Below are 21,354 nucleotides of genomic sequence, written 5' to 3' on the forward strand. Positions count from 1 at the left end.
AAGATTTAGTGTCTGCAGCTGAAAAACCCTGATTTGCACACACAGCTGAAGCAGCATTTGATACAATGCAAGAATCCTTGGTGTCCTGTGCCAGCCATCCTCCTCTTTCACCTCTTCAGCTGTTGTGTCAAGCCTGTCCCAGGAAGGGCTGAGAGAACAGCTCTGCTGCTGGGCAGTCAGGTTCTGTCAGAGACCAGCACTGATTTCCTCTTCCCAGTTAGGTCTTGGTGGATAAACTCTTCTTTCCCTTCTGCTGTTCCATGTAGGATAGAAACATGAACTACTTTGAAGATGCTTAACAAAATCCTGTTCAATGAGCCAATGTTTCAGGCTCAGAAATGTCATACCTAGAACGTTCTAGTTAAATAGTTAAAACTATGTCATGTCAGATCAAATCTAAATCAAATTACTATAAATCAAATCAGTATAACAGAAATTAAATATCCATCAAATTAGATCAGATATAGATCAAATAAAGCCTAACACTTGACTCATTTTAAAGGTTTGCCCCTGCACTATTTGAAATGCTTACAAGTACAACACAGTACCAAGCACTAGGAACAACTTTGGAGCAGACCAGTCTTTCCCAGTCTGTGAGGAAAGTAAGAAGCAGCATAAACAAAGAGCATGCAGAGAGTCCATGCAGCAGAAATGACAACAAAACCATCTTTCTGCACTGGACATGGATTGAGGAAAGTCTCAGAGCACTGACAACTGTGCTCATTTAGACCATATTTTAACTCCTGTGGCAAATAAATGTTGTACAAAAGGACCTATTTAGAACAACCAAAGGATTTCCTTTCAATGACTTCTATATATTTACTATATATTGTTACTATCTAATGAGTTGTACTTTCAAACAATGGCACAGATGAACATGAGATACTTTACTGTCTCTCTAGGATTTAAGAAAAAGTTGGTCAAAATTATCTTCTTTTAAAATCAGAAAGGGACTGTTCAACTTCTAGTGGTTGGCTGACTTCCCTCTGTACTTACAGATAGAACTCAAAAACTTACAGAGTAACATACTTTAAACAGCCAGTCCAAAAGGAGGATGGGCTGTTACAAGTCTGATCAGAGAAACCTCTCACTGATCTAAATGAATCTGAAAGTATATATAATATAAAAGTCCCACTCCATTTTAATCACTGCACAAACCCTCCACTTTGCCAACTTTGCTGTGCCAAGTCTCAAAAAATAAAAACCAACCCAAAAAGAGAATGAAACCCTACCAGTTTTCTCTAAGGAAAAACAATGTAATTTTGAAATGTTGAAGTGCAAATGGGCATGGGAAACTCTCAGGTAGGAAAGAAAAGGATGAGAACACAGCACTTGTTCCTGCTCCCAGGGTGTCGTTACCCAGGCAGTGAGAGCAGGAACTGGCCTTGAGCACTCTGCCCACAGCAGGAGAGGGGTGTTGTAACTCACTGGAACAGGAGCACTGCTCACCTCTCTGTAATCACAAGCATCCTCATAAAAGGGAGATTTTATCCTCTGCTGCACACCCAAGGTTTTTATCAGAGTGTACAGAACATAGTGTTTAAGGAAACCAAATAATAAGAGATTTTTTTGTTGGAAGTATAGGGCTTGGTGGAAAAGACAGTGTTGTAGATGATCCTTAGGTTCAAGGCAATGTGTTCAAACAGAAGGTTTTGCAGACACACTCAAAGATACCACACATAAATCTTCAGTCTTGTAGCAATGAGACCTCAGAAGATTGCTCATAACCTCTAAATCAGCTAAAGAGCTGACAGATGCTTTTTCTCATTCACAAACTTCCTTCCTTTTACATTTCCTCCCCATTATGCTGAGTCTGTACATTTTACAGCTCTTTCTCTGTCAGAGAGGAATTAAGTGCAGGCTTTCAATAGAACTTCTGACTCACCTCACAGATGACAGAGTAACACAGGTAGCAATTCCTGCCTTGGAAATCTTTTACTGCACACACAGAGAAGAGGAGCAGTTTCTGGGCTGTGCAGGCCATGCTGCAGCTTCCTCTGGGTGCAGCTCAGCTGCCCAGCACTGCTGGCTCCCAGAACCACCCACACCCTGCACTGCCTTTAGCTCAGAGCTGGATTGAGGGTCCCTGTGGGCCCCCCAGCTCAGGAATATCCTGGGACAGTGTCTGTGATGGGGATGCAGCTTGGCTTAGCTGGGGCTGCACATGAGGCTGCTCAACCACAACAGGAGTCTAAAATACACAACTTGGGTAACTCTTGGTCATCTGTGGGCTCTTCATCACAGCAAAGTTCACAGATATTTCCACAATGGAAAAATGTCTTTTAGGACAGGGGTAGAAGCCCAGTTCCTGAAAACAAGGGTCACCACTTTGTGAAATGAAAACGTGATATCGTGCAAAGACAGATTTTGAAAATTGCGACCAAAGACAGTGAGAAATGGTCTTGTGTAACACACTGCACTGTGGTAGGAAAACCTGGAATACTTTTCTTCTAGGCTAACCTAATCAAAAACATCCTAATGACTTCTTAATAACACATAAAGAATCCAAGTTTGCATCACATTGTCATCATTTGGGACAAGTTCCATTAAGTCCAGGTAATCCTCTGTTCTCTCTCACTTCACAAGGCATTAATGACTAGAATTAGCAGGAAACTATCAGCTGTAAAGTCCCATTCTCTCAAATCTAAGAGAATTAAAATCAGCTCCTTCTTCAGTTTCTACTAATGCTCAATATCACTGGTATCTTCTAAACAAGACTCAGAGAATAAAATACAAGAAAAGAAAATATAAACAATAATAATGAACTTCCTTTCATGAATCCAAGAACAGCTGACATTATTTAACATTTAACACCTTGTGAAAAGGTCACCTTGAAGCACAAGAATCACCCCAGACATCTCTGGAATGGAAATTCAGCAGCCAATTCACAGCACATTACTGTAATGAAGAACCACACAGAAATAAAAATAATTTTATTCCTGATTGAGAACAGAGAGTGATGTTAGATTGAGAGAAAACCTATTCTTAGGCTGCAACATGAGCAGAAGGTCGGGGATTTCTGCAGGCCTGCTCTCTGTACTCAGATCCCTGGAGCTGCAGCTGGGTCAGGAGCACTGCTGTCCCCTTGTTTGAAGGATGACTTCCTGAGCACAGCCCCCAAACGAGGAGGGAAACCCAGTCTCTGGGGCTGGCGTTAAAGGCAGGACAGCTTCCCACTAAATCATCCATTCCTTCCCATGGGTGTACCCCAGGAATTCAGTGCAGGCCTGTCCCAGCCCCACCGTGACAATGGAATGATCTCTGCTGTAACCACTCCCACTCCAGGCCACCAAAAGCATCACTGCACTCAGTTAAACCCAGAGCAGGGTCCTGCTGCTGTTTCCAGCTCTCTGTGTGACCTGAGATGGAGCTGGGCCCATTCTGCTGTACAGCTAGGGAGTGAAAATTCAATTAAAAACAAACTGTGAATGCTCCTGTAGTGCAGAGTCAGGGCTGGCTGCAAACATTCCCTGTGACAGAAAACCCTTCAGCTTTGCATCCTCGCTGCCTTTGCCTTGTGTGAGGATGACTGGAAAGGTCATGGATATATTAACAAACAGAAGGAAGTTGGTTTTCTTTTTCTGTGTTCATGACACATCCATCCTTCTTAATCTGGTGAGTTTTAAGGGCCACTGCAATTTTTTGGACTAAATAATACAAGCATCCCTCAAAACAAGCTTAGGACTCTTTTTCTATGGCCATGCCCTGTATGTAGCCACTGATGTAAATGCAAGTCAGATCATAGCTGTGGCATTTGGTTTGTGCTTGCACAGCAGAAGGCAACTGGGAATTGTGTCCTTTGTTTATAAGCACAAGTTTAACTGGGATGACACTGAACTACTGAAAGAATCTCATTAACAGATAGAATACATCAATTTCCTGTACTAAAGGCTATCAAAGCCATCATTCTAATTTTCTGCTTCTCTCACAGGGACTAAAGGGTTTGATTTTTTTTTATCATACCAAAGCTTGTCTTTTTTACTTTATATTTATTAAAGACATCTCTACAGTTATTTCATGAGAACATTTCTAGTCTTTTGTCTATTGTAAGGAAGCAAGAGGATTTATTTAGTTAAATTTGCATTCCCCTTTAACGTAATACTGGGGCTTTGTGCTACAGTGGATTAAAGCAGCATCTGTTCTTCTCTGGAAACCTGGAGTCAAATCACAGCAGTGCAGTGAAGTTGCCATCTCTGTCTGTACCCTAAGTGGAACCTAAATAAAATTCAAATGGATTCCCAGAAGACAGAAGAAGAGCTATGTAAGTAAAATATTTTTGATTAATAAGTCTTGCTAAAAAAGTCCATGATCAGTAACTGGTTTTGCATAACAAAGATTCATGAATTAAACAAAGCCTGTATTTACATAATTTTGACATAAAATGGCAATATACAAGATACTAAAAGTGAACTTTTAGCCCCAAACACAGGCTGATTCTGCTCTTGTAACTACACAGCCTTCTGAGGCAACAGAAATAAAGCAGCAAACTCAGGAATATAAATTTGGCTTGTGGCCTGTACCCTGTTTAAATACAAATGACATCTAAACAAAGCATGGTTCACAAAAGCAATGCACCAACACACTTTCCCCCCTAACTCATGAGCCACCTCCTCATAATTCCAGTTGCTCTGTGGATCAGGCAGTGTCTGGGTTAGGGGCACATCCTCACAAATTTAATGTGTAACAAACAGAGCAATCAGGGCTCCACCTTGGTTACAGTTTCTGAGGTCTCCTGCAGTTCTGTTATTAAATAAACATAAAAAGAAATAACTGATTGACAGCTGCTGTGATTCAAATATGCCCGACTCTGAAATTAATGATGAAATTACCATTGGGTCTAACAGAGGAAGAACCATATAAATGCTGAAGGAGCAAAAAAATTGCATCCTGAAAGACCTTTATGAATTATGGTAAATCCTTGCAATGAAAAGGCACAACAACCCTGGCTCGGGCCATGGTGCTTCACAATTTTTTTTTAAAAATCCAATATTCAAAAATACCTTAAACCCTCCTTGGCATCTCTCAGAGTCCTGCAGGAGCTGGAAGCCTCATGGCTCACTCAGAAAGCAGCTCCTCATTTCCAGCACTTGTGTCCCAAGGTTTTTTACTGGACTTTGAACACCAGTGGTGTTAGGCACCAAGGAACACAACTGAAGTGTGTGAGCAGCTTTTAATACCCCCAGGTAATGGCATCCAGCAGCAGAGCACTGACTGCCTCTAGAGCAGCTTTCATCACCCATCTCCTCCTCGCTGTGCTCAGGGCAGGCACAGCTTGCAGGCATCCTCAGAGCAATCACCCAAGTGTGCTAATCAGCTCCACCATTGTGGGATCTGCCTCTTGGCACAGCTGGAGCCCTGAACTGACATCTTTAGACTCCAGGGAAAGCAGCATCAGGATGGATGTAAAGTGTTGTTTCAAAGGAGGTGTTCCACCCAAAGACCTTGCGCTGCTCTTGAGGCCCTCAAAGGCACCAAACAGCCCCAGCCTCCAAGCAATGGAGAAGTTTTCTCCTCATTGGGAAAAACACTTTCTACAGCCACATGAACAGATTCTCTTGAAAGATTTTTCATTTTGCAAACATGAAATGGTCACAGGGTGAGAAAACCCATGTAAGGCCATGAAATCCTAAGAAATCACTTCCCATTTCTCCAGAGGAACACCCAGCAAACCCGTGGTGAAGGCTCCTTCTCCAGCAGAGAATGTCTCCTTGCCCAGCAGGCACTCCCTGGATCCAGTCCCTGCAACCTTCCAATACAAGACTCTTACAGGAACAACAAATCAGAGTTACTGTTCAACTTGGTATTTGCACTTTTCAGTGCAAAAACTGAATCCTTGGGCTTCCCTGCCTGAAAGCTGCCAATTATTCCATGAGACTGAACTGCAGGTTGTTTATTAACTGCACCAGGATTCCCAGAGGGCTTCTGAAGGGGCAAAGAAGCTGAATGCTGTGCTGTTGATGCTGTTTTCACTGGTCAGCTCCAGATCTTGGATTTCAGTATCTTGGATGATAATGAACTATTTCAGATTGGTAGAAATAAAAAAAAAAAAAGGATGATAGATGACTTCTCATGGGAAACCCGAACACTGAGCTTTAACCAAGAGAAAAAAAGCCCAGCTGACTACTTTGTAACAGTACTCTCAATATCTTTCAGGAACTAGAACAGGACATCTCAAAAGCAAAACCAAATCTGGTACAAAAGTAGAAGTAAAATGGAAAATGGGTCATTTTATTCAGCATGGCTGTAGTTTTCCCAAAGCACTTGATAAATGTAATGAATTCTGTGTTTATATGAAGGATATCTGCCACAAGAATAGACACAGTTAAATACAACCATCCAAACTAAGTACTCAGCAATTCCTCTTTTAGCACATCAGGCAGAATAATCAAGTTTAACTGAAAGGAAGTGCATAGCAATGTACAAATGGAGGAAAAAAAGTCTGAAACAATGATGAATAACAGAATGTTACTGTGTAATAGGCAAATCTGTCACTAAAGTAACTGTTATGAATTATGTTTCTAGCAAGCCATGCAAAGGTAACATCACTTATGCAAACATTGCCAACTCCACACAGGAAACTTACATTATTCTTTTCCTTAAGGATAAAAAATGGGCTGGAGGATCATTAAATGTATGACTAAACTGTACTATGAAACACTTCTCTTTATCAAAAAATATTTTGCCTTTTTTTTTCTAGAAAAGCAACTGTTGCATTCATACATAGTTACACTGAATCCAGTCATTTCCTCCTTTTATATTTTTCCACACATGCCCACACCCAATTTAAGATGTTTTCTATCTTTAGCTAAGTTGAATATTCTTTAACAGTCAAACAGCTCAGCACTTGGCTGAATCACTTCGTGGAATGAACTTCCACAATGCATCGGAGATAAATTCATTCTGCAAGTGCACTGCAAGTGCAGGATAACTTTTTTAGTTTATCATAAATCCACACACAGCATCACACCAGAAGAAAACTCGTTTGTGCCTGGAGTTTTCAGGCAGCTCACGAACAGAGCTCTGTGTTGCTGGACTTTAGACACACATTATTTTGGTAGTTAAGAACATCCTTACAATAGGGACTGTATGTGTCAACATGACAAATCCCACTCTCTGTTCCTCCTGCATCAGTTATTCAAGTATCTGTACTTTAAAGGTCTTAGAACTAAACTATTTTTCTTTTATCTTATTTTCTGGCTGAGGGCACGAGTGGCAAATGTTGATTTACCCCTCTGAGTGTGACACACCTTCCCATGTAGCCAGGACAAGGCCAGGTCTCCGGCCGGCCCCAGACACCGGGAACAGCCTGTACCAGAGCTCTGCAGTCCAACTCACTCTGCTTTGACACAAATCATGTGATTCCCTGCTCTCTCCCGAAAAGCGGTGTTTACACATCGGTGTCTGGAGCGGCACACGCCAGGTCAGCTCACAGCCCGCTGCCACAGCTGCCGATTTATGGCTCTGCCTGTCACCCACAGCCAGCACAGCGCAGCGGGGCCGCCTGGGACGCCGCGGTTGAGCCACGGAGATGATTTAACCCTGGGCTCCTGCAGGTTAAATCAGACAGAGCCTCCGCCTGTCCCCGCTGCCGAGCGCGGACACAGGGAACGAGTTCCCGATCGCCGCGACCCGGAGACATCCCGGGGACAGCGGGGGTGACCCCAGGGACAAACCCCGGGGACAACAGGGTTGACACCGGGGACAATCCCCAGGGACCAAAGGGTGCCCCCAGCGCCAGCAGGACCCCCCAGTCCCATCCTCCCGCACCGCCCCACAGCGAGCCCGGGCAGCGGCGGCGTTGGCGGCGCGGAGCCCTTTGTGCGGCAGCGGCGGCGCGGGGCTCACCCCCGCAGCCCTCGGCAGCGCTCACCAGCTGTCCAGCTCCAGCTCCAGCAGCGACTGGGTCCGCTCCGAGCTGCAGTGCAGGCACCACATGGCCGGGCCGGAGTGTCGGGCGGGGAGCTCCGCGCCACCATAGCCGCCCCTCGGGCCGCCCCGCCCCGCGCCCGCTCCCCTCAGCCGCCGGCGGCGGGGCAGGGAAGCGGGCAGAGCGCACGCGTGGGGGCGGGATTCCCGGGAAAAGCGCGGCTCCGAGGGTCCCGTCACTCCAGCAGCCCTCACACCCCTCACCCTGCCCGGGGGCTTCTCGGTGCGGCTCCAGCGGGGACGGTTCTACAAGAGCTCCCCTCACTCCAGCAGCCCTCAGACTCCTCACCGTGCCCCTCGGCCCCTCGGGCGGGCTCCAGCGGGCACTGTTCTCCAAGGCTCCCCTCACCGTGCCCGGGGGTGTCTCGGTGCGGCTCCAGCGGGCACGGTTCTCCAAGGCTCCCCTCACACCAGCCGCCCTCACACCCCTCAACGTGGCCGGGGGTGCCTCGGGCCGGCTCCGGCGGGCACCGAACGGTGCCCGCCGGAGCTCGGCTCGAGGGACCCCCGGGCCCCCGACAACAAAATCGCAACACCCTTCCCACAGCTTCATATCCTATAATAACACAACAAAGCTCCGCTGGCCAAGCTCTGTAGTTTGGGGAAACTTTAGTCAGGAACTGAAAGCGTCGCTCTTGCGAACCGGGTGCGAGGAGGAGCAAAGATGTGCATACGACGCATCTCGTATTGCTACATCCCATGAGGGCTGATAACGTCTTTCAAGGTGGTGAAAAGAGTCGAGGCAATTTTAGTTAAACCCCCTTAAACATTTGGATGGAGTGTGCGTTTTTGCATAGTTTCCTAAGGAAGCGTTAGGCATAGATTCCAGTAAGCCTGGGTTTAACTAGCTCTCAGTGAAACTCAAACACGTTAAGGAAGGACACACCTACACCGGCTGTTTTCATAGGAATGTCACGGCAAGACTCTAACCAGAGACTATTTACGCTGCAGTGCCTGCTTTCAACATCTAATGATTATCCAGACAGCCTCTTCCCCGAATGTCTGGGATCCACAACAATCCCACGTTTTTCTGGTCCTGACTCAATGCCTCCTGCATCAAGCTTCGTCTCTACTTGTAAACAGAGACAAATCCAAAGCAGACACAGAGTTCCCAAAAGTCAACTTCTCCTTCGGAAACCAGTTTCCATTTAGGAACCAAGTGCAGACAGTTTTAGCGTGGGCTGTGAAGGGAGGAGACACTGGAAAGTGCGGCTGGAAAGCTCTGACCTCCAAAGCAGTCACAGAATTTTCTGAAGAATGTGCTTTTCTGAAGCCACTTCAAACACAATCTTCCTTCCACAGATACGATCACGCTAGATCAGCAAATAACCAAGCAATACAAACACATCCCATTCCAAACACTGCATGGATAGTTGTTACAGATGGCTTTCCCCCCATCAATGTCAAGCATCCAGAATTCTCAATTTAGTTTTGACCATTCGGGTACAAAGTTTTTGTTAAGTCATTTTTTGCTTGAATATGTTGTTCAAATTTAACGTAGAGACTGAATGCCCAAATCATCTACACATTTAAGATCTCGCATGTATTCCAACAGGGGGAATTAAACACAGAAAAACAAATTCTTGCTGCACTACGCAGACAACATTGTGGTTTCTGAGTCGAGGCAGCCTGTTGCAGTTATTTTTGGAGGGATTTTTTGTGAATGTTTCAACATTCCAAAAGCATTTTAATTCAACCCTAATCAATAGTGTACATTCAATTTTCCCTCAGGTAACAATAACTGTAATCCACACTGCACAATCCACCCTGTCTCAAGTGGTGATTTAGCAGAGATCTCTAAGCCTATGACTTCTTAGGACAATTTTTGGTGGCACATAGCTAAGTTTCTTTGCCATCCTGATGACAGAGGTGCCGAACACACAGAGCTGATGTTTCAGGCTCCAGAAAACAGGGGCAGAAGAGGCTTTTCTACCACCACAGAGCCAAACATGGGTTTCTACAGCACTTCATTGATCTGCACTTTGCATAGGAAGCTTTGGCAGAACCAGTAGGATGTATGTTCTCTGTTGTCCTCCTGCTGCTATTTTGACACCGAGCTAGTGTTAGAGTTGCCACTAAGATATTGTGGAAATTTGTAGTGCAGTGTAAGGAGATCAAAAACTGACTTTTCACGTCCTACTATCCTTATACCTGGCAATTTGTTGGAGCACAACTAACAGCACAACACAAAGTGATCTTTGCTCCGTTAGATCAACTTGACTTAAGCACAAATGAAGGAACTGGGAAATCTCTCTGAAGAGGAAGTAAACAAAGATTTTAAAGTGTGATTTTACACTTTCCAGACCAGCCCAGAAGTTTGAGGGGAATAATTGTGAAGCAAGTGGGCTGGCTGACCTCGGGAAGAGCTTACTGTGACAAGCAGCTCACTCATTGCAGCTGCTGCTTCATTCACTTTGGACCACTGCAGTTTCCAGCCAGTTGCCCAACAAACAGCACTCTCAAACTACAATATCTCAGCAGTGAATGACTCCCTCAGACCATTCAAGCCTCCCTGCTAAAGCTAAACCTATTTCATTTCTAATACAGAAATAGAATTAAACCTTAGATTAAATGCAACACTGAAATTTTGGTTTATCCAGTAATTTACATAAATCACTGCTATTTAATGTGTTAATGGCTAAAACAAAGTTTGTAAACCCCCAGAGTGCAACAAACTCAATTTGTAATTATGAGCACACAGCAATTTGTACAATATGCCATCTAAATCCACAGTAATTATGACCCTGCTTAAAGGGTAATTCCCACTTTAATCACATTTAATACACCATTATTTCCAAGATCTGAGAAGGCTGAAAAATAAGCATTTGTTTTGCATTTTGCTTGAATAAAAGCAAAGGGTTACACAGGCAAAAAAAAAAAAAACCCAGAAGAAACTGCTAGGGAGTAGTTTTCTTCCTGCAGAGTATAAATACAGCCATGCAGCATTGTACAGCAAACTGCATATACAGGTCAAAATACCTGTTATTCCTCTCAGTGGGATTTAAGGGATATTAATGAAAAAAATATGCTGACCCATGTTGTCCTGCCTCCCATGGTGAATTCTCTGTTTCTCATGCTCTCCCTCCACCCATGCTTTACCTGTACACCTAATGTAAACCTAAATAAAACAAGCATTCAGTAAAAAAGATTGGGATAGATCAGTTTCAAGGATGTACAGCACAATCCTTTTTCACATTATTCCCTTCTGGTGCACAGTGAGAATTATCAGTGAACAGTAATCAATCCTCTAACCATATAAAACATCATAATGTTCCCACATGACCTGGAATGACATGGGAATTCTCAAGTATGCCAGGGAATTCTTCAAAAGCTAACATGCTCCTGTACTCATCCCAGTTTTGTGTCCCCCCTAAGTGGATTTATCTCTTCTCATACACATTTCTGCATTTTCCATGGCTCTGTACTAGATTATTTCATCTTTTAATGCCAACACACAAAAATCAGCATAAAAACAATAACTAAAACTTCATTTCTTAAACTGAACTTATAAAGCCTTTAAACAAACACATCTGGGAAAAGGCTTTATGCTGTGAGTTGCTACGGAGAAGGCAAAACAATGAATCTTTGTAGTCTTTTTTGCTCTCCAAAGAACAAATCCTAAGTCTATTTAAGGCAAAGGAAATCTTCACTGGTTTCAAGTGTTTGGAGACCCCAAAGTGGTGATTTCTTCCCATGTATCTCAAAGCCCCTCACCTTTTCAAAACCTAAACAAGTTTATTGCTGTGTGAATGATGGGAATACTGAAGCATAATGATTATAAACCACAGCAGAGGAAAATTAGAGTAACTTCTCTCAGTTGCCTTGCAGATCAGTGGGAGAGCTAAAGTGAAACACATCTATCTATGTGCTCTGCTTCTTTATCCCCTCCCACAAAACAAGATGCTGCACTCTGCAGAGGGAGGAAATATCAGTCTATGTTGTTGGCCCTCAAAAGAAACCTTGCCAGAGAAAGGCTGTGCTCTCCAGCAAAGCCTCTCCATACCCTGGCTAGAGGATTTGGATAAGAGCAGCAATTTTGGAACAAAGAAGGAAATTCCACATGATAACAAGGTTTCAAAATGCTAAGATACACTGATTTACCAAGGCTGGAGCATGCAAACCAGGCAACCCTGCAAACTACAGCAAGTTATGAAGCACATATACAAAATCACAGTGCTGAGAGAAACAATGCCTAAAGAGGCTTAGACTGCAGTCAAACCATTCGACCAGAGCCAGGATTCCTGACTGAAAATTCCCTGCTGTCACTACTCTGACCTGGTTTTGTCTCTCAGAGTCAGTAGTTGATCCTACAAACCCTCATTTGTGCCAGAAGCTATTGTAAACTGTATTAGTGGTGCACTATAACACTGCCTGACTATTTACATCCACAGCAACAACACTGGGGAAAGTAACATTAGGCAGAGCTTTTTGAACATGATTTAGGTTTGTCTCTCAGACAGCTCTGAAATGCTGCTCACGTTGCTTCTGAGCTGATGTGTTCATCCTCTGGCCCTGCCTCTGCTCCCCATAGTGCAGCTCACAGCAAGACACAGTTTTGGTTTTCCACAAAATCAATCCATTACTAGATAACTGCATTTCATTATAACACTATCAAGAGATTTAAAATTTCTCTTAACAAATCCACAGGCACATGAAACTTTTTTTTATTTTTGTACAAATACCAAATAGCTCCCTTTGAAAAGAATTTAGCAGAAGCCTTTCTGCAGCTGTCACTGTTGCTGCCACTCACTCACCCCAGCAGTGAAACGATACCTGAGGAGCAGAAGCTGCCAGAAAGGTCAGTCAGCACTGAGGGGCAGTTCTTCAAGAGGAAATATTTCTTTTTCATAAATCCATGCACAGAAGGAGAGTGGATGCTTGGAAATCCCCCAAAGGCAGTACAGGGGCTGACAAGGAGCTAGAGAGCCCCCTGAGAAAGAAGTTCATCTGGAAGCCAAGAAAGCCACTCTGTTCACCAGAAATTGTAGATGGAATGAAAGCGAAAGGGAAATCTCTGTTCTGAATGATTCTATGATTTGTGGGGCAATAAAGGCAGGACTCTGTACCGGGAATAAAAGGTGATTGCAATTATAGCTCTGCTGATACCATTATGTGTATAAAACTCCTTTGTTCCTTCCAATGAAATATGTACAGGGGTGGCTCCTTCATTCTCCTCACATGGAGTGGCACTTTCTCTGTGGAATCCAGAGTTCCCAGAGCCCAGGACACACCCAAACATTTGCAGCACCAGGTCACAGGGCTCCTCTGGCTGCGTGTTTGGTGCCACTGCTGAGCAAGGGTGGTGGGCACCCATGGGAGTCAGGATGGGGAAACTCAGGAAGTAGGGACCATATCCTGCTGCCCTAAACCAGCAGACCTCACAGAGGGAAAGCTGGAACCATGGACTCCCCCTTCCAGAATGTTACTTAGCCTTAATAAAAGTCTGAAAAAGTAATTGTTACTGAATAAAATACCTTGCAATGCGTTTGGACAGAAAACACACATTGAGATGACACAAATAATGCAGGGGGCTAACAGACTTTGGGTTAATGCTCTTGAGTTGTGTAAACCAAGTGAACCCAAGTCATCCTTTAAAAATATTCCATACCAGAGGTTCCTCAGAGCTTTCTCTTTTTTCCTGCTTTCATTCACGACAGTAATAATGTATTTTCTGCAAGAAGCATTTCTTTGGGATTAATGGCAGCCAAGATTAAACATTGCCTAGTTATGCTTCATGTCATCAACATCTCAAAAGCTCTCCATCCCCAAGAAAAGCACAATTATGTTTACTTGATATTTAATGTTTTGGGGTTTTTTCCAGTTTGAACAATTCATACATTTACTGAGATGAGTGAGCTTCAGTGCACACACTAAAATCAAGCAGAACGACACATGACTGATTTTAACATTTTTTACTAATATTTCCTATTTCTAAAAAATACAGAATTATGTTTCTTTGAACACATATGTGAAAATAATTACAAACCCCACAGACAGTGGCTGAAAGCTTGGGAACATAATTACTATTTAGCATTAAATACTGGAATGTTGCTACTTCAGATTCTGGATAGAACTGTCTCTCCAGCAGCATTTGTGACATCTGGCTCAGGATAATGTGCTGCTCTCAGAGATCACGTGTGCAGTGTGTGCCATGCACAAGGACATATTTTCCATGAGTGCCTTTCTGCAAGCACCATTCGAAACCAAGGAATTTTTCTACTTGAAGCTCAGACTGTGTTACAGTTGTTTATTTTAATAGCAACTACCAAGTTTAAACTGTCAGTAAAATGACAAGCATCACTGCAATTCTCATATATAAATAATAATTTTTTTAAAAATTAGCAAAATCCATTTTTAAGGTAAAGAAATCACTTTTTCACTAACTGCATATTTAAACGTGGGTAAGAAGAAGATTATAAGGGAGATCTTACTGTTTACCTAATAAAGTTAGATTTAAAGGCATTTCATGGAAATATTTTCATGGTTTCTGTATTAGTTCATGGCTGTGCAGTGCAACTACTTTTAAATCCAGAAAAATATTTATTTACACTCCCATTTTGTCAAATCCATCAGCATTGAGATGCACTGTAGTACTCATATAGAAAACTTGATTAAAATGCGGGAATATTTACGGACACATCTTTTTGGCACTGCAGATCCCTGAGCCGATCCTGCAGGCGCCTGTGCCACCACAGTGTCCCCTTGCACACAATGCAGCAGAGGCCTCTGCTGAAGCTCTCTGCCGAGTGCCAAGGGTGGTGACCATGGCAAAGCAAACCAACAAACCCACATTCCCCAGCAGTGCTCATGCAGCAAAATGAGTTCTGGGCTAAGGTTACCTCTGCAGACACAGGTCAGGGAACAGCTGCGTGCGTGTGACACCGCTGTGCCAACAGAGCTCAGCTTCCACTCACCGACCTCAGGCCAGGGACCACGCTCAAGAACTACCAAAGCTCAATCCTAGCTGAAAGTAACAACAAATATTGACCGTGGTAATCTTTATAGGGAATAGAAACTGTAGTGATGTAAATCAAAACAGGAGTGGAAACAAGGACAACACACCTTGGAGAAACACCCACACCAACGCAGAATGAAGAGCATAAAAAAAGGAGTAATTTTGTTCCTGCTTCCTGGCTGGAGCCTGGAGGGTAGCACAGCAAGTTCCAGTGCCCTCTCTATGCAACGTGCTGAACTCTCAGAAAAAAGGCTGGGCAGCTCAGGCTGCTTTCACAGGGAGACAGGGCACCCCTGCCCATCCTGCCTGAGCTCTGGATACAACACGAAATAAAAAAGCAATCTGGATAAAAGAGCAAAGGATCTCTCTTGCCTTAAGGGGAGGACAGAATGGTTTCACTGAATGGCACGCAGATAGGACAGCCTGATCCCCTCTCTTTTCACCTCCTCTGAAAGAGTATTTCCACACACCACCAACCACCACTTGCCCCACAAGGTGTGGGGTAAGGTACCTATACATAAACCAAAGCATATCTAAAATCACTGCCTTCAAAAGGCAAAAATGGCAAAAGAAATCCCATTTCTCACACCCAAAACCTTACCTTATGGGGTAAGGTACCTATACATAAACCAAAGCATATCTAAAATCACTGCCTTCAAAAGGCAAAAATGGCAAAAGAAATCCCATTTCTCACACCCAAAACAGCAGGGCTGAGACAGGGCACCTCTCTGTGCCCACTGGGCTGAGACAGAGCACCAGTGTGTGCCCACTGTTCCACTGGCTGCTCCAGCCAGCTCCCCATCCCAATCATAACCTGAAAATACACCTACTGTCCATCCCTCTAAACTTGGAAAAAGAGGTGAGGTGTAAAAGGGTAGGATAACATTGCCTTATCTTTCCACCCACTGCTAAACCAGAAGGAAGAAGCAATCAGAAAACAGCAACTCTAAATGGCACTGCTGCATTTTACATGCCATGCATCAGGGACTGAGAGGCAGGGCATTTGCAGAGGGATCAATCCAAGCTAAGGAGACAGGTATTTGTTGTTTGGCACCAGTGCTGCTGAGTGTGCTAGTCCAGAGCACAGAGATACACACGTGACACCTTCACATTGTCTTCTCTATCACACTGACCTACACAGCGTGGTAAGGGAAAAAAGGACCAGGAAAACCCCTCTTTCCAACTCTTTGGTGCAGATACCGATTACATTTGCCAATATGTTAAATGGAAGGAGAAATGTGTGTCCCCATTGTTAGATCTGTGGGGGAAACACCCAGATTTGCCTTAAATCTCTCCTAGGCACCATTAGCAAAATACCAACAGAGAGAACAATTTGCACATGAGTATGCACACTAGATCTTTGTTCACAGATGAGCAAGATATTTTTTTTCCTTTTGGAGATGCATAACTCCTCAATTTTATAACAACAGTTATACTTTGGCACACCTGCATACTGACACTGAAAACATCAGGGTGCTGAATTTTCATCTTTTAAAACTGTCACTTATTGCAGTCCTTGTTTTGAATCTGGATAAAAGAGCAAAGATCCCTCTTGCCTTAAGGGGAGGACAGAGTGGTTTCACTGAATGGCACACAGACAGGACAGCCTGACCCCCTCTCCTTTTACCTCCTCTGAAAGGGTATTTCCACACACCACCAACCACCACCTTCCCCTCAAGGTGGGACATAAACCAAAGCATATCTAAAATCACTGCCTTCAAAAGGCAAAAATGGCAAAAGAAATCCCATTTCTCACACCCAAAACAGAAAGGTTATTTTGCAATAAACTATAGCACTGAAGTGAAAATTCACTGAAGTGAAAATTCACTTTAAACTTTCAACTGACCTTTTGTTCTGTCACAGAAAACATTTAATTAATTAAGTCTCATCTTAATATTAGACAAAAAGAAAATTAAAATCTATTTTGTTAATTAATTACACGACACAATTAAAGGTAGGTATCCTTTCAAATCCAAAGAGTTAATTTACAACTAGAACCACCCCAGGTGCCCTAGGAAAAGCTGCTAACCAATCTGGAGATTAGGAACAGGAAGTAATTTGAAATGTGAATTCATTGGCTTTACTATCACATGTTCTTTCCTCCCCACACCCCCCAGTCTAGGTGCCCATGCTATGAACTTACAGTTTGTATCTTGGCAAATAAAACTACCCTGAGGCAATAAAAGAGACAAAGAATGCATTGTAAATGGATGATCTTTGGCATCCATTAAGATTACTCAGTGAATCAGTTTATATTAATGTTACTTTTCTTCACCAATGTGCAGGAAATATACTCTGGACTCAAAGGGACTCCAATCTCTACTACTCCTCCTCCTACTACTCTTCAGCACACACAGGACTGCAAGAGCACTGGCAATTTAATCAATTTGTATTTTGTGTTATCTGACCAGACAGATTTCCTCCTCCTCTAGAGTAGGATTTATCCTGGTGCGCTCAAAGCTCTGTTTGCCGAGAAGGCAGAAAACTGAATTACAAGAAACACTTTATTTTGTTGATAGGATTGCAGAGAGGTGACTGGGGGCAGAGCACGGCCAGTTCTTGGTACCAGCCACCATGGGCAGAGGATGATGGAGAGGAAGGATGCAGTTCCAGTCAGGGCTGTTCTATGGAAACCACAGTGGAAAGCTTTCCATCCTCATGAGCCTGACAGGGGCTGACAGCACGGCTGGAGAAGGAGCAGGCTGTTTCAGAGAGGGGGAGACATCCAGAATCCTCAGGGGGTTTCTAGTACAAACATTTCATGGCCTGTGGATCTGAGCTCCTATCCCAAACCAAAGTGAAGCTAAGCTTAAGGTGCAAACTTGGCTATGAATAAGAGACCCCAGCAGGGGAAACCAAAGAGGTGACACAACCTAACACCTGGTCACCAAACCCTTCTCAGATGCTGCAGGTGTTCAGTTCCTGAACAACCATGAGGATAAATTTTAGTCTTTTAATTCTCCTCTATGAATTCCCCAGCAGTGCCAACGAACATCAGCCAAATGTGATGCACAGAGAGCTGGGCCCTGTAATCCATTCACAGGCCCAGAGGGACATAGAGAATATTTACAGTATCAAACCTCCCATCACATTCACCAAGAGCATTGCTTTGAGCATGAAGCCTGTAACATAAAACCAGCACACTGAGGTTTGCAACCCCACTGCAATGAAGGAAACAGTGGAGGACAAGCACCTCCATGTTTTGTTATCAACTAAAAACCCCAATGTTTAATTCTAGGAAGAGAATTCTGACTTGCTAGAGACTTAAGAAAAGTGAAGATAACTGCAGCTCAACAAGAAGTGTTGGAAACCTGTTCCACTTCCTTGATTGGATCACCAGCTTGGATATTATGCCATCTTTCGTTTAAATTATGAATTGCAAAGTAATTGAAATGTGAAGTATTGCTCAATCAGTTTAAAATTTAATCTCAAGAAATTCAGGCATACTTGATTTACAATTATTTTTCTTCCTACCAAAAATACCAGCAAAATCTGAAAAATTAAGAACTTTTAATCTTGCAACTTTGTATCTGATACTTTCAACTGACAACACAAAATCCTCCAGTTTTTACAGGGAGATGAGCACAAAATTTACTGAAATAATTGCCCAGGCAGTGGAGGGTGTCCAAACTGTATCAGGTGCTTGCTCTACAGCCATTCCAGGAGCTTCTCTCCCACATCACTCCACAGGCTTTTGTTACCCACCACAATGAGTTTCAACAAGTAACTTGAAACTGGCAGCAAAGATGCACCTTTATTTACAGGGTTCTCTTTCCACACAGCGTAGACAAAGCACCTGCCAGTGCTCAACAGAAATGAGATCATGCATTTTGCTTCCAGGTTGCTTATAAAACCAGCAGAGCCTGTCCTGAAGTTCTTTAGTGATGTTTTCTTACACTTATTTTATATTAAATATCTACTTACAGCATATTCTAGCTATTGAGGATGAGGGTATTGATAGCAGGAAGGTATTTCTTGTGGTTTGGGGTTTTTAGTCATCAAATTAGCTTTCACCAGTGGAGAAATACTCAAAGCATCCCTTTTTCTACTGTCCCAAAACCTCCCCATAATCCAGAAGGAATGAAACAGCCAAACAGTCCAAGCTGGAGTTATTTCCAATGGATTCCTTATGAAATTCGCAGCAAAATGCACATTCTGAACAATGTAGAAAGATCGCCTGATAGACAATCCAAAATACTGCTTTTTTTTTCCTGGAATGGATAGTGCCAGTGGCACCAATGGAGCCATTCCCAGGAGAGGAGGAGTTTAAAGTTCCTTCCATCAGCATTCAACAACACAGACCTGAGAGCTGGGACCTGGGCTTTGCTTAGGTCTGAAGAAAGCACTCACACTGCTCCACAGCAGAGCAGCAGCTCAGTTCTCTGTGTTAGGGCTGTTGAGAGCAGGATCCAGTTTAGGATTGCTGAAAGGAGGAGGCACCATTAGCACTGAGGAAAGGTGACCCTTCCAAGCTGTGACAGAATGTTCAAGGCTGGCCTTCATCTACACCTCCTCTAAAACACAGCCTTGAGAGCTCTGACAAAAACCTGTCTGACCACAGACCTGGATTTACCCTCCCTACAATGCAAACAAATATAAGTAGAGCAAAAAGGAACCCCAAACATTCAAAATGAAACATGCTGAATTCAAGCCTCACAGGCACTCACTGCAACAATATTCCATGCAGAATCAAAGATAGACTTTAGAGCAGAAATCTTCTGAAAATCCCTGCATATGCTGTCCAAGGCATCATGCTACACTGGTGATGGCACATATACCTTCAATTATTTCACTTCTAAAAAATGAAGGATTAATTATTTTAAACCTGATGAAGCCCAGACACTTCTGCAAAGTTTTCAAATAAAAATAACTTCTTGTCTGTGATGAATTTTATCACACTAAGAAAATCAATATAGAAAAATCTCAGGCATTCATTCTTTACTCAGACTAATTCCAACTGCATGCCAGATTTTCTCCATCCAGAATACTGAGTTTTCCTTGGAAAACTCAGCTCTATACTGAGAGGGCTTCACATGCCCATGTCCTCACACAAACTCCACAGAAAGCATTGCATGAGCTCATCTACAACTGTGAGATACGAACTGCAAAAGGGAGGCAATAAACACTCCAAAAAATTCAGGGGGTTTTATTTTGGAGAAGATTTCCCTGCATTCATGCTCCCAGAACATGCTGACTCACATGTACAGCTGGAGCTGGCAGAACAGCATCTCCCTCGGAGGTGACAATTCCCTCTGTGTTTGTGAAGGAAGCAGAGAAGATGTGACTTTGCATGAGAGGAAAAGCAGCAGAGTTGGGAGCTAGCAGCAGCTAACCAGGCTGTCTGCATGTCTGGTCACCACAGCCAGGGCTCTGAACAGCTCTGCTGGAGGAGAGAGCTTTGGCAAAATCCCAGATGGGGAACAAACGCCTGGAGCAAGTCAGGCTCTGCGAGGGAAGCACCCGGGAACACACGGAATGTTCTGAGTCTGCACCACTCAAAACACAATTTAATCCATTTACCAAAGCCATTAGAACGTTTCCCTCTGGGTAAAAGACAAAGGCACAAAAAGCATCTCCTCTTGGCTCGTTTCTATGAAGTGTGGTCAGACACACTTGCATCAAGAGGCCAAACACAAATGAGCATGAGGCTGAAATTAAGTCTTCCTGGCTGCTCTGGTAAAAGAATTTAGGATGCAATTTTTATTTTAAGTATACACTGTTAGTTGGTGCATTAGCCATGTTTTGAAAGTTTTTCTTCTCTGTACCATTCTCTCTTTTTGGACCCCAGTGGGTTTATTAGAACCAAGCCACCCAGACTCTCTCTGCCATGCTGTCAACACAGCAGTTACATAAGCCTGATCCATTTAATTTGTTGTCCTCAAAGCCCAGCTACTGCAGCCAGTTTGGAAACAATGCTAATATTCCATGGGCTCAAACAACAGGCACCATCAGCTCCAAGGGAGCACCTGCTCAGCAGCTGCACAGCTCCCACTGCCTGGCATGGGAAGAGGGAGGATGCTGATCTTCACCATTATTGTTCTATTTATGGCCAAAGCACAACATACATCAGGTATAAACCTCAAATCTGTGTGCAGCTCTTGGGAACTGTTCCTAAAAAGCTGCAAATCTAAAGCTCTGTAAGTAGAAAGCAATCTCAAAAATGAGTGGAAATTTGCTGGGAGAAACAACCTCTTCATCTGATTCTATTTAAATGGTACCAAATAATATGGGTTTTCCAATTAATTATACTAAAATAGATAAAGATTATGATTGCCAATAAAAGGCTCAACATGGATGTACAATTTTGGTTTGCAGCATGGAAAAGCTGCAGTATAAATAATCCAGGTGACCTTTCAGGTTGAACCAAGCAACATGGTGCCATAATTCCTCATGCAGGATAAAACCACCACAGAGCTGACAGTAAGCAGAATAACCTGAGAGGTTTGAGACAGCTGCTGGAACAAAGACTCTAC

General features: G+C 43.4%; 1 protein-coding gene across 10 annotated transcripts in view; it reads right to left on the minus strand.

Moving 5' to 3' along the window:
* The window catches only part of IQSEC1 (IQ motif and Sec7 domain ArfGEF 1), a 302,049-nt gene that overhangs the window by 50,340 nt on the left and 230,355 nt on the right, over window positions 1–21,354 (minus strand). For 3 of the 10 annotated variants that reach the window (XM_066558308.1, XM_066558305.1, XM_066558304.1), the window contains exon 1: window positions 7,871–7,942. The exons of the other annotated variants lie outside the window; for them this stretch is intronic. In XM_066558308.1, the coding sequence (XP_066414405.1) occupies window positions 7,871–7,935 (65 nt within the window). In that variant the 5' untranslated portion in view covers window positions 7,936–7,942. Of the gene's footprint in view, window positions 1–7,870; window positions 7,943–21,354 lie in introns of those variants that run through there. 10 annotated transcript variants of the gene reach the window in all.

This window comes from Molothrus aeneus, chromosome 12, assembly GCF_037042795.1.
Source record: "Molothrus aeneus isolate 106 chromosome 12, BPBGC_Maene_1.0, whole genome shotgun sequence".
Taxonomy (NCBI): Eukaryota; Metazoa; Chordata; class Aves; order Passeriformes; family Icteridae; genus Molothrus; species Molothrus aeneus.